Source organism: Octodon degus, unplaced genomic scaffold, assembly GCF_000260255.1.
Source record: "Octodon degus isolate 3935 unplaced genomic scaffold, OctDeg1.0 scaffold00373, whole genome shotgun sequence".
Lineage (NCBI taxonomy): Eukaryota > Metazoa > Chordata > Mammalia > Rodentia > Octodontidae > Octodon > Octodon degus.
The window spans coordinates 319,469-334,169 of NW_004524949.1; the positions used below are offsets into that span (position 1 = coordinate 319,469).

At 38.7% G+C, this 14,701-nt stretch overlaps 1 protein-coding gene across 2 annotated transcripts in view; it reads right to left on the bottom strand.

The window, feature by feature from the left end:
* F8 (coagulation factor VIII) overlaps positions 1-14,701 on the bottom strand; it is a 162,631-nt gene that overhangs the window by 44,950 nt on the left and 102,980 nt on the right. For both annotated transcript variants that reach the window (XM_004648247.2, XM_023708466.1), the window contains exons 14-15: positions 7,931-10,976; positions 1,374-1,527 (exon numbers count right to left, since the gene is read on the bottom strand). In XM_004648247.2, the coding sequence (XP_004648304.1) occupies positions 1,374-1,527; positions 7,931-10,976 (3,200 nt within the window). The remainder of the gene's footprint in view (positions 1-1,373; positions 1,528-7,930; positions 10,977-14,701) is intronic.

Below are 14,701 nucleotides of genomic sequence, written 5' to 3' on the forward strand. Positions count from 1 at the left end.
AAAGTCCCCTGTCCACGCTTTGTTCACTGCTGTCTTGATCCGCTAGACAGCCAGCCTGCTTGATGCCCCCAATAAATCTTCTACTAGTGTCAGAATGCCTGGTCTGGTCAATTGTGTATGTTCGTACCTAACAGATATTATACAAGGAAATAATAATAAAGCACTCCCTCCAAAAAAGAGAACTTTTCAAAAGACATTGATAATTCATAACAGAAAGTCTTAAAATAGTCAGGTTCATGAGACTTCTGGAATTTTATCTCAGGAAAAGGACTGTAATCATAGAATTATTTATATAGTGAAAAAAAAGTATTTAAAAGGCTATTCAAAATAATGATTAAGTAAACTGCAGTTTCACAAATTCACAGAACAGACTATTACACAGTCATTTCTTTTTTTTATGAATTTAGTACAGGGTCTACATGGTCTCACTACACAGATAGGACTCATAGTGATCCTCCTGTTTTCAGCCTCCCAAGCACTGGGATTACAGGCGCGCACCACCACTTCCAGTCTCAATCGATGTCTCAGCATGCCTCTGGGGTGGAACCAGCACGGCACACTGGGGATCGAACCCCAGCCTCTGAGGTCTGCCTAAGCAGGCACTTTAGTCCGCTGAGCTATCTGGCCGGCCTATAAAATCATTTCTATGTAGGAAATTTTTGTTTGTTTTTTCAATTTTTTGAGACAGCGTCTTGCTATGAAGTTCAGGCTGGCCTTGAACTCACTTTGTAGTCCAGGCTACCCTAGAACTCTCAGAGATCCTCCTGCCTCAGCCTCCTGAGTACTGGCATGGACCACCGCATCTTACCAGGAAATGTTTTTCATGACATAAGAAATGTTTATTTCATGATATTTAAAAAGCTAAGGAACAATTATATATGGCATAATTTCAAACACATGAAGAAAAAAGTACATAGGTCAAATATAAGAATGTACACTCAAAGGATAATTAAGATATTTTCAACCTCTTTAGTTTTCTATACTTTAAAATCTCAACTAGTGTGGTGGTGCCCACCTGTAATCCCAGCCCTTGAGAACTGGGGTCGAAGGATTAGAATTTTGAGCCCATTCTGACCAATTTAGTGACTTAGCTCGATCCTATCTCAACATAAAAAATAAAATGGGTCCCATGGGGGAGTCCAGTGGTAGAGTATGTGCTCCGCAAGCTCAAGATCCTGGCACGAAGGGCATCTTCTCCAAGATGTCAAGCCTGCCTTTAGTACCACAGCCCAGCAGCACCATGTACTGTGGGAATGTACCACCCCCCTCCCAGCACCACCCAAGACAATTCATAAGACTACATTATCTTTATAGTCAGAAACAAAATAAACACACAGAATTAATTTTTTTGCATTTTACTGTGCTTAACTTACCACAATATTATCTTCAACTTCTGCTCTTATGTATGGTCCCAAGAGTCCCAAGTGCTCATTTAATTCTCCACGGTATAAAGGTTGAGAGAAAGAACCATCGGTGAATTCCTGGAAAACTACTTTCTTGAACTGATTGGCACCGCCACTGTGATCCCTGGAGACAAAGCAGAGGAAATGCAGTGTCCTGAAGAACCCAGGGAGCACAGATGCCTTTCACCTTTGCCTTCATATTTGCAACCCACTTAGCAGAGCTGATGACAGAGCGCAAGCGCAGTGTGGTGGGCGGAGAGGAAGACGATTAGAGAGAACTTTCAGGTTCCTGGTTTGGGCAGATTAGTAGGTGAAAATGTAATTCACTGAGATGAGAACTCCAGTGCAGGAGGAGACTGGGGTATATGGCCTCAGACATACAGAACGATATGAAGTTGTTTTATTCATATTTTTCCTGTTACTCTTTTTTGTTGTTGTTCATTTGTTCTTTATTCTTTCATTTTTTTCTACCTTAATTTACTTTTATAATTCTCTTGTTGAATAGATTTGTTTTCTTTCCTTTCACAGATCTTCTTCTTTTTTTTACCATGGCTGAAATTCTACTTTTATTATGTAACAGAACAACAATATATTTTTCCAGTAAGCAAACTTCCTGAAACATTATGTCTTGGGCACTTTTCTCTCATTGCTGGAACAAAATACCTACACCCCAAATTATGCAAAGAAGGGTTTATTTAGCTGACAGTTTGTGGAGGTTTCAGTCCATAATCAGCTGGCTCCAAGGCAGAGTGGCACATGGCAGAGGGCAGCGGTTCATGTTGGCAGAAATAGCAAAGAGAAAGGGAGAAGCAGTGGCAGACAGCAAGCCTGTCTCCTTTCCTCATATTGTACTCAGGCTATCTCCAGTAAGCAAACTTCTGGAGGGTAGGTAGATACTATGCCCATATTCCCAGCAGCATTCACAACCGTAACCCCAGCAGCACTCACACCCATAATTCCAGCATTGGAATCATGAATTGATCACAAACTCTAGAAGGCTAACCCATGACTACATGAGGCTTTGGGGGACACATCTAGTCACAAACCATAACAAGGTCTAAGAATTAAGAAGAGTAAAAAGGTCTCTAAATTTAAAAAATGGACACATAATACTTGTATGTATTTATGGGGTACGAAGTGACTTCAGTACATGTAAACAATATATAATAATCAAATCAGTATAATTAATATTTCTATTTTCCTAAGCAGCTATCATTTCTTTGTGCTGGGAACCTTCAAAGTAAGAGGACTATATTCTTTTTTTTGTATTGCATAATATTTTTTAAAAAATATTTTTGGGGCCGGGGAGATGGCTCAGTAGGATAAGCGCTTGATTGGCAAACGCAAGGATCTGAGTTCAATCCCCGGTTCTGCAAAAAAAAAAAAAAATCAGAAATAAATAGCAATGAGACAGTTTCACAACTGATTACTAGCATATTTTCAATAATTAATACATTGCATATTGTTGTCTTAGTGGTTATTCATTGTACAAGATGCAGACCTGATATCCTGTCTCAAACACTATTAGAAAAAACCTCTCTATTCATTGAATTAAGAGAATGGAGCTGTATATCTATCCTAACTATTTTGAGTATACAGATACAAAATGGTCATTCATTTGTATCCTCTTTTGGTTAGTTTTGTCAGAGAAGGGCATTCCATTGTCATTTAAATACTGTAGGTGCATGAATTCAGCAAAATATCCCAATATAGTCCAATAGTCCATAATAGTAGTGGGTTTTCTGTAAGACTGTCAATGTCCGAAGTTGTTGACTTGAGCCTTTCACAGCTCAGCATATTAATATGGCTTTACTTTTTCTACTTCATTTTCATACTTTTCTGCTGGATGGTTAAGACCAAGAAGGAGCAAGACTTATATAAAAAGAGTTGTAACTTTTGTATCTGACAAGGTCAGTCAAATCCCCTCAGGATTTACCCTGAAACCCTGCACCTCAGTTTGTAGATCCTTGTCAGTGTCAGCCAGGTGGATGAGTCCCGGCCATTGCTTGACCAGTTTGCTCTCTGTGCCTTTCACATGTCTTCCTTTTCTTTCTTAAATCTTTTTCTTCTCATTTTCCCTTTCTTTTGCCCTCTATATTTATACTATTTTATTATTACTTTTAAACTTCATTCTTAGCTTTTTAGTTGAATCTGTATTATTGCTCCTTTCTTTTCTATTGTTAGTAATGTTACAGGTTTTGCTTCTATTTTGTTTTTACTGTATGTTAACACCTAATTTTTGTCTTTTTCTTGTCTTTAATGTGCTGCTATGTTTTCTGCTCTCTGAATGGTGCTAAGACTTGATCTTACAAAAGACTGCTGGTCACTATGAAGACCCTCACATAAGAATGGAAGAGATTCATTGAATCAGTGCACAAATCTCAACAGAAAAACCCTAAATAACATCAAAAAGCAAGGCAAGATGACTCCTCCAAGGGTTTATAACTCATCCATAACTGAATGCAAAAATACTGAAATGGATGACATATTGGACAAATAATTCAGAAGATTGATTCTTAAAATGATCAATGACTTCAAAAGGATATAAATAAAAAGCTGAGTCAATTAAGGAAGATAATGCAGGATCTGAAGGAAAAATTCAACAAAGAGATAGACATTCTGAGAAAGAAGTAAATAGAAAATTGGGAAATGCTCAGTACTTAAAATCAAAACTCAGTGAAGGGCCGGCGAGATAGTTCAGTGGACTAAGTGCCTGCTGAAGCAAGCACAGGGACTTGGGTTCGGTCCCAGCCACCACATGCTGCTGAGCTGGCTACCAAGACAGGGCGTGGTGGTGCACCCCTGTAATCCTAGCACTGGAAACTGAAAACAGGAGGATCACTACAAGTCCTAGCTGGGCAGTGAGACTCTACCAAATATATTAAAAAAATTTTAAACTCAATGAAAAGCCTGATCGATGGACAAGATCAAGTAGAAGAGAGAATTTCAAGGCCTGAAGACAAGGTTGATGCCTTATCATACCCAATGATAAAGAAAAAGAAATCATAAATAAAAAATTCAAGAACTCAGTGACATGATTAAAAAAATCAAAATTACACATTGTTTGTTGTAGAAGAGGGTGACTAGATACAGACTAAAGGCACAGAAAATCTACTTAAGGAAATAATGGCCAAAAAATCCCTAAATCTTGAGAAAGATGTAAACATCCATGTGTAGCAGGCATTTAGAACCCCAAACAGGCATGACCAGAAAATAATCTTTTCACATCATATTACAGTTAAAATGCCAACATACAGAAGAAGGAAAGAATACTGAAAGCTGCAAAAGAGAAATGCCAAGTCACTCAATACATAAAAGTGATGCATTTGCTGCTTTCCTGTCACTGAGACCCTCAACTTGGAGGAAGGGAGGTTTATTTGAGCTCATAGGATCACAGGCTTCAGTCAATGCATGGTTGGCTGGCTCTCAAGCAGAAATAGCCTGGTGAAGGGACCTGGAGGAGGAAACTGCACAAGCCATGGCAGCCAAGAAGCAGAGTGAGAAGAGAGGAGCCAGGGACAAGAGTATGCCTTTTCTGGTCTCGTCTCTGTTGACACAGCCCCTCTCACCAAGCTACACCTCTTAAAGAATATTCAGCTATGAATCTATCAGTGGATTAATCTACTGATGAGTATAGCATCCCTGACACAATCACCTTCCAAAATCCTAGTCTTTGAACACATTACACTTTGGGGTGAAATTTTAGATCTAAACTATAACAGGGATATTTTAGATCCAAAATCTGTAACTTCATATTTCTTGGCAGAAACTTTACAGACCTAGAGGGCAAGGAATGATATATTTCAGTCCCTGAAATACAATAACTGCCAAGTTATGTTATTCTATCTAGCAAACTTGTTCTTCTGAATCAAAGGAGAAATACCTTCTGAGACAACACAACATACTAGAATGCATAGAACACAGTTGAGACAATTGTAAGAGGGAAGCTTATAGCTAGTAAGTGCCTATGTTAAAAATTCGGAGGGACTTCATGGTCTTACAGAAACAAACCAAACCTAAAAGCAACAGAAGGAGGGTGAACACAAGAGTTGGACAGCCAGGCCCTAAGGAGCCATGGCCCAGTGGGTACCTGCGTCCACTCCCCACCCACCCTCTACGCACCGTGCAGCCTGGGCCTCTCTGCAGTGTCAGGAGCACACAGAAATGGATGAAGGCGGTGGCCAGGGCAGAGTGCTTGTGGGGCTTGGGAACTGAGTCCACCTGTGTGAGCTACCACAGATGTTCCCCACAGATGTTCCAGTCTGCAGGTGCCATGTCTGCTTTTATTACATTTTAGATTTATTGCTAAAGAAGCAATGCACAAACATTGTTGGAGTATTTGAGAATATAGGTAAACAATGTTTTTAAAAATAAAACATCACAGGCCAGGGATATAGCACAAGTGCCTTCCTAGCAAGTACAAGGTCCTGAGTTCGGTTCCCCATACCAAAAAACCCAAAGAATTGTCTAAAACTAAAACATCAGTATATACTTTTATATACTTCTACAGTAACTAGAGTAACACTGTATTATATGTCCTCCTTGTTGCCATGCCCCAGTCATCTTCACATTTCCATCTCAAAAGTGCATTTTCTATGTTTTTGCTATTTAAAAATTTTTTAATTAATTTTAATGAGAAAAAGATAAAATAACAATGAAACAGTTTCAAAACAGGTTAGTAAGATGGTTACAATAATTAGTACATTTCATACCATTATCTTTGTAGTAGTTATTCAGAGGACAAGATGCAGACATGATATCTTGTCTAAACAATATTGGTACAAACCTTTCTTCTCAATGAACTAAGAGAAAGTAGCTGCATATCTAACTATCTTGTGTGTATATATATATATTTTTTTTTCCCAACAAAATGGTCCTTTATTTATACTTTTGCCAAGTTAGTATCACATGACCCTAGGTTGCCTAGCGAGTAATAGTTGACCTTAACTAGATAGGATGTCTATCTCAGGGATGAGGTAGCTTGTTTGCTTTAGGTACTGGGCCTCAGAAGTGCACTTTCATTTTATCTAATGTTCAATCCATAATCAGATTCTGGTTGTTCTTAAAGTTATAGTCAACAAGATCCTCTGGTACAGCAGATGTGGGCATGAGGGAAAAAAAGGAGTTAGGTATAATTTCAAGGTTTAGGGTTTGATAACTAGTGAAGGAATGATTGTTAATAATAACATTCTTGATGTTGATGAGACTAGTCTAATAGACAAGGAGAAAATGATGATGTAGGAGAGAAAGGGCAGAATTTCTGGAGCTATGTTTTTCTTTATGAAGGGAGAAGAATGGGATGAAGTAGAAGGCTGATGCGACTGGCCTTATTTAGGAGCACAGACAGTTCACTTATTGCCACAGGTGTGAGGTCACTAAATGTGTTGGTAACTTCAACGCACAGCATCAGCTGAGGGTGAGACTGGTGGTCTTCAGAAGATAAGACACAAAGATGTGGCAGTGACTAACGGTGTTACTCTAGCTGTGGTGGGGAGCTGAGCTCTAAATGATGGTGCTAAAAGGCCAACTGATGAGGCTTTGCAACAGAGGAAACTGCAAAGGCATCAAACAGAGAATTCAAAGGTGTCAAAAGCAGACAATAGGGGCAAGCACGATGAGTAGAGCAAAGAGCTCAGGGTGGGGTGCATGGAAAAGAAATTAAGTGGTAGAATTGGGCAGCAGTCAGGCAACACAGGCCCACTGCATACAGTAGGTGCTCCATAAATCTTTGTTGACTGTACTTATGTTTGTCTTCCAAATGTGTCTGTGTTTTCTCTCTCCTGTCCAACCTTCTCCTGATCTCCTCAAACTCAAGCCAGCCTATTTTGTCTTCTGAATCCCCCATGCTTTGGAAAAGTACTCTCCACACATCTTAAACATCTTTGCAACACACTTCTTCCTCATAACTCCCAGGGCTCTCTCACAAGAACCTGATTTCTCTGGCAGCTCAAAGGTTGTATGGATGAGGCTGGCTTTCTACCCCATTGCTGCTTCATGGCCATGACTCCTGCACGGTCTCTTAACTTTTTTTTTTTTTTTTTTTTTTGCGGAACCAGGGATTGAACTTAAGCCCTTGTGCTTGCCAGGCAAGCACTTATTCTACTAAGCCATCCCCCCCCCTCTTTTTAAACTTTTTATTTATTTTTCCTGTACTGTCTTGAAAGTCCTTCTCCTTCCCCTGCCACCAGAGGAAGACTTTCTTGACATCTCACTTTACCATTGCTCACTCTCACTGTTTTTTTTTCTCAGTTTGAAATAATATATTGTAGTCTTATTAAAAACACAAAATATTAATTTACTTTATTAATATAGGCATACATCCTACCCAGAGATGATCAGTTTTTTTCACTGTTGTTGTTACCATCTAATCTCTCGTTTGCAACTGAGCTTCATCAAGACTTTGCCACCTGCTCAAGTGAGAGTCCAGAGATTGCTTTGGAAAGGAAGCCCAAGAACCTACTATTTCAGCACCTGGTAAAGTTCAAAGTCGCAATAGCAAGAGAAAGGAATAAGCAGTGGAGTCATACCTGTTTCTTAGGGCACTGGGGACCCTACTCATCCCATAGTCCCAGAGCCGCTCCACTGCTGCAATAAAATAGTGTCGTGTTCTCTTTTGAAAGCTTCGGGGACCCTGGTTTTCAACCTCATCATAAATCTCAAAATCTTCTCTCTTGGTTTCACTTGAGATAATATCATAGTAAATGTCCTCTTCTTCTGACTGAAGAGTAGTAGGGGTTATTTCCCTTGGATGACGCTTCAAGGTAAGTGGGTTTAGAGGGCATGATTTTCCAGTCCAGCCGTTTTCCCAAGTGGCTTCTCTTTGGACCCTATTTGGCCCATCATTAATTTCTACTACTGTAGAATTGCTTTCACAAGGGTTCAGAGGCAAAATGGTGTCCTTCATCTTTAAAAGCATATTTTCTGGTAACTTCTCTTGGGATTTCCACTTATCTTTTGGTATCTGAGTAGCATATTGATTCCCTAGAGTGAGAGGATCCAGCAGCTTGGATTTCATCTCTTCAGAGCTTTCTGTTGCACCTTTCAGAAAGAGTGCTTTCCTAGGTCCATTTTTCTTCTTCCATTTTATAGTGCCTACTATTTTCTGAAGAAGAATATTTTCCCTAAGATCCAGGTGAACAGGAGACTCATGGGTAGTTTCTGTAAGTAGGAGGTCTTCTTGATGAATGGGAACTTTAGGAAGAAATTCAACTTTGCCTAATGTTTCAGGTAAGACTGGTTTCAAGAGAACAGTGTCCTCCCATTTCTTGTATGCAGCTGACTTCGTGGCACTTATCCCCAGGAAGCCAGCCTTTCCTTGATTTCTGATTACCCCCAAGGGTAGCACGGCTAAAGAAAGCTTATTTATTTTGGGTACTCGTAAGGAATGACTGTCTTCTTGGGGCATTGGAATTTTTGCCTTAAACCTGTAAGTAGAAGCTGAGGGTAGAAAATAAGAAGAGCTGTCTTGAGATCCAAATTGAGTCAGATCTGTAGGTCCAACGACTGGAACTTCTGACATCTTTGTAGTTGGTGACTCAGAGCTCTTTATCTGAGAGATGCTATGATTCCTCACAGGAGACTTTATTAAAGGAGACTGAATAATGGCCTTTCCTCCTTTATCCTTGTAATCTGTCTGGGTCAAATCTTTAATGTTTTTGTACATTTGTGTTGAAGTATCATCCACAGTTAACCCCTTTTCAACCTCAGTTCCTTCTAGTGGGAATCTGAATTGTTTCAAAGAACGCTTACCACGTTGGGCAGTGATGTTGTTCTGGCTTGGGTTAGCAAATATCTCTATGGTGCTTAGATACTGGCCAACCATTTGTTTGGTTTGATTTCCCAAGCTTTCTTGGTGCATTTCCTCTTCTTCCCTTCTTTTTGAGAGATGAACCATGTGAGTCTTTGCCCTGTTTGTTGAATCATTTAACAATTTGGTGTCCAGAAGTGTTGGTGCATCTGTACCCTCATCTAAACTTATGTTTTGTCTAATGTTCAGTAAGAAAAATTTCTTCAGGAAACTCTTAGTGCCAGTCACTCTGTACACCTGAGACAAAACTACGTTCTCTTGCGCTAATACTTCCTTCCTTTTTGTTGCATCCTGAATTGGTTTTTCTTGATTGTGTGTATCATTTTCTTTTACATTAGCCATGTTAGAAAGAACTGTGCTCCTACTGTTTGGTATGAGTTCTTTGAGTCCTGTGTCCTTTGTAAATGCATCCTCTTCTACTACAACTTTATTCTTGTCTGATAAGAAATTCTTATCTTCTCTAGAATTTCCTGATCCTAAGGATAACTGCTTTGGATGAGGCTCTTGCCTAGAGTTTAGGAAATTCTTTCCATTGGTCTGGTTTTTCCAATTTGTTGACTTTGGCAAGAATAACATCTTGAAAAATAACATATCTGGGTTTTTGTCATCTGATGGTACAAGATCTGCTTGTTTTTCAGCAACTATTTTCACATTTTTTGATGAAGTAGTTTTATTTGCCATATGATTTAGCTTCAGAGCTGTAGTATTTTTGTCCATAAGTACTTCATCATTCATTAATGACATCATTTTTTGAAACTCAGCATCTCTTTCTAATATAGTATCTTGCCAGACTGATGTAGTATTCTCAATTAGTAATGTTGGTCTATCAATGTGAGTTTTTCTATCAGTTACTGAATAATTAGATGTTTTATTTGTCTTTATCAAAGAGATATTAACTTTGAATAATGCATTGTCTTTGGTCAACAAAGTGGGTCCATGAGCAATTTTCACTTTCAGTGATGTATCACTCTCCACTGATAACATACTCTTTCCCAGGGAACTTTGTGGAGTATTTCTCTCACTACCAGATCCAATTGGTGGAAATGATTTTTTGCCAAATACACTGGTGCTCAGTTGACCATTAACTGGAATATTTGGGGGTTTTAAGGAACTTGGTTCTCCAGGACCTGCTGCCAAGTTGTCTGACACAATTGTTGGTGAAACCATTAAATTATTAGGTAAACTAGAAACTTTTAAATCAAGTTTCTTCAACTCTACTGGTATAGCTGTGCCCCAGTTCTCATTCAATCTTAATTGAAGGCTTGGTTCAGTAGTAAACACTGTGTCTCCACTTTGATATACCTCTGGCTTGAACTTTACCACTTTAGATGGGCCTTCATTACTGTCTATTGCGCCAGATAAATGATCACCAGGAAGAGCTTTATATGTGGCTTTTGGGAGATAAGATAAGTGCAACCCATGTGGAGTTGGACTCTGTCCCAACAGCATTGACAAATCACTGGAGAAGACACTGTGTCCTTCATCTATCCCTGTTCTCTCCTCAAACTGAGGATCAGTCTTCTCTGGGTCATTTTCTGGAATTGTGGTAGCTGTGAATTGCTTTTGTCTAGTGCTAGGGTGCCTTGAATTTTGGGAGAAGCTTCTGGGTTCAACAATATGGTTTTCACTCATTAAGTATGTTGGAATATCTTCGTATGTGTCCTCGTAATCGTCACCAGTGCTCCTGCCACAGCTAGAAACCTTCAGTAAGGCTGTCATGCCTCTGTTCCGAAAGTCTGAGTTGTGGCACCCTAGAACCCATAGACCTGGAGATGAGAAACAATAAAACTCTGGTTACTCATAACCCAGGTTCTAAGCAAGTTTTGTGTTAAAGGTTATCTCCCATTCTAGATCAATGGAAAAATACTAGTCAAGGTCATTATAACATAGGTCACTGGGTTGAATTCCCAACATATGTAACAATCCAACTGTGGTGCAGAAAGTAGCTTGTGGATTGCTGGTGTTGTATTATGCCTGCTTGGGATCAAAGCAAGAATGATGATGACAGTTATTTAACTCAGTAAAGTTTTTACACAGGGTAGGTTTCATTGCTATGTAACAATGGGTTATAGACTCAGATTGTTTGGGTTCAAATCATAGCTCTACCATTTATCAGAAGTATGACTCTGAACAAGTCATATAGCTCTCTGGGCATTAGTTTTCTAATTTGACAATGAAGTTGATTGCTTCATATCAACCTCATTGTGTATTTCCTTGAAATCACATAACACAATGTGTTATGACTTGAATGTTGTTTGTTTCCCAAAGGTCTATATGTTAAAGACCTTGTCCCCAGATTGCTGCTATTGGCAGTGGTGGAAAATTTAAGTGGTGAGACCTAGTAAAAGGTCCTCAGGTCATTAAGGGTATACCTTCAAGAAAGACTAAGGCAGTGCTCATTCATGTAACGTAGTGACCTATTATTAGTTCTCAAGATAGGTTGTATGTATGTATGTATGTATGTATGTATCTATCTATCTATCTATCTATCTATCTATCTACTGTCCTTTTGAGTCAGGACCTCGCTATGCAATTCAGGATGGTCTTGAGCTCACTTTGTAGCCCAGGCTGGTCTCCAACTCACAATGATTCTACTGACTCAGCCTCCTAAGTACTTGGATTACAGGCATGAGCCACCATATCCAGCACCAGATAGGTTTATTAGGAAAGGTTAAGTCTGACACCACTCAGCTCTCTATTTTCTGGTTTGAGGTATGACCATTCCCCTGCATGTGTGCTACCATTCACCATTTATCATGTGGTCCTAGCCGGACACAACATGGATTTTAGTATGCAAAATTATGAGCTAAATAAACCTATTTTCTTCATGGATAGCTTTCCTCAGGTATTTTGTTTCAATGATGAAACACTGACTAATATATATTCACAATTCAGTAATGTAAATGAGCACAAGAGAACATTTATTCCATCATGGTGCTAGCTATATTTAATATCTATCATGGGTAGGATTGGCTGAGTGAAGGAATTCAGTGAATTAATAATAAACACTTAGATGATAGTAAAATAGGTGTACAAAGAACAAATATATGGGCTGGTGAGATGGCTCAGTGGTCTAAAGCACCTACTTAGAACAAGCTTAGCAAAGCACAGGGACCACGGTTCAATCCCCCAGCACCACATGCCAGCCAGTCCCGCCCCCTGGTGGGCTGAGCTGGCCACACACACACACACACACACACACACGAATAAATAAATAAATATTTAAAAAAAAAGAACAAATATACCATGCTACTCATCATGTACCTTAATCATCTCACATAACCTTCATACATAAGATATTAATTCCATCTGGCTTTAACTCAAAGGGAAGCTTTCATGAAAAGCTTATTCTACAGGGCCATGTGAGATAATTGAATGCTCATGAAAAAGGTATCTATGATCAAACACGCTTTGGAATAATTGCACATTGAATTGTTCCATGTGTAGTCAAATTTTCAATAATTGAACCACACATGTAGAGAATCAGGCCACACTGCAGCATAGTCAGACAATAGCATTATACCCTCCCCCACTCTCAAATTCACATTAGATCTCTCTTTGTAGTGCTGACAAAGACCTAATCTTGGCCAGGTAGCTTATCTCTATCTGAGGAAATCATCAGCTGTACCTTTCTAATTTCATTATCTATTTTATTCATTTTTAATGAAAGAATCTATTCTTTAAGGTCTTGGGTTGAAATTTGTGAATTAACTATACTTCTTAAATTTATTTGTAGTCACACATGTAATACAAGAAGATCATAGTGTGACAAAAATTCAGCCATTTTTTGGAGAGAGGATCTCACTATGTAATTCAGACTGGTCTTGAACTCACTATATAGATTTAGCTGCCCTCAAACTTGCAGTGATCCTCCTGCCTCAGCCTCCAGAGTGCAGAGGAGTACTGAGGAGTGTACCACCACATCTGGGTCAACCAATGTGGCTATGACTGAAGTCTGTCTTGATTATCATTCCAAACTCTAGGGGCCTATCAGAGTTAAGACTTATTATCAGTTTGATTTATGCCATTCCATACCAATTTATTGGAGCTCATTTCCTGTTTTCTCACCCAATTACTGTCTGCCTGAGGAAATAAAAGGAGTTGGTCTGGTCTCAGTTACTACAGTGGGATTTTAAGGGCCCCAAACCTTAGTTAAATTAACATGGGTTCCAATCCCAGTCTACCCTTCCCCAACATGGTTTTGTATCATAGTAGAAGAGAGATAAAATATTTGTAGAAAGTAGATTGGACTGAGGTTAGTTTACTTTAATCTTTATTCTCACTGTTAAATTGAGACAAGAATTCAGCCCCCGCCAAGTGGAATGAGAGGCAAAAAGTAAGTTAAGCATACTCTCTGTTAAGTCTTTAGGACATATTTGTACTGTTTGAAGATAAAAGAAATAAATAAGAATAAAATCTATAAAAATATTGCAGAACAAGAACAAAACAAAAGTCACAAAACTCAAAGTAATCCACTCTAGATTCCAGAAAAAAGTGGCAACAAAAAGCTTAGCATACTAAAATAAACCCAAGAAGATGCAGCTTCCATAATTTAAGGCAACAGGTGGTGTACACAAAAATAAATGGCAATTCAACTGGATAGAATGAGAAGAAAGAATTAGTAGTGGAGATATAGCTCAGTGGCACAATGCCTGCCTGGCAAGCACAAGGTCCTGGGTTCAATTCCTGGTTAAAAAAAAAGAAGAAGAAGAAGAAGAAAAAACAAAAGATTATAAGAAAATGATATACAATAAAAGGTAACTAGTTTTTAATATACATGTTCTAATAAAACTTCATTTGCAAAAGCAGACAGTAGGCCAGACTATTCATGGGCCATATTTTGTGAACTCCTGAGGTAGGTGGTTACTCAACGTGCCTTTCACAGCACTTGAAAACATGAGATGTTAAATGTGGTAAAGCTCTTAACACAGTAAAGAAAAGCCTCACATTTATTTCTACTTCTTTCAGAAATCACCCCCATGTGTCAAAGACAGAACAGAAACTCTAGTTAATCCACTAAATATCTGAAGCTACTAAAACACAAAGAGTAAGAGCAATCAATGTCAAGGAGGCATCAAGAGACAGAAAGAGTGGTTGCCTTTGGATTTCAGAAAAGTTAAGAAGGTACTTTTCCAGAATAAGTATCACACTTGGATATTAAAACCAGCCATTCACAACAGCAATAGGACTTATTAATATATGCTTTCATCAGTGGCTTTGTTGGACTCCTTTGAACATCAGTCTCAAAAGGTGGGGACAATGGAACACTTTTGCAGTAGAAGCTCATCTTGTAAACAGAGGGGAGGGGGAAATATTTTCTGAAATAAAAATAACCCTGCATTAATGGAGAAGAAAGATTAGTACTAATGTACTTTGGACAATATTTTATAACTTTATTGTCCACTCCGAGCAACTATTATGAATATAACAATACACAATGTATTAATTATTGTTACTCCCCTACTAGCCTGTTTTAAAATGTTTTCTTCTT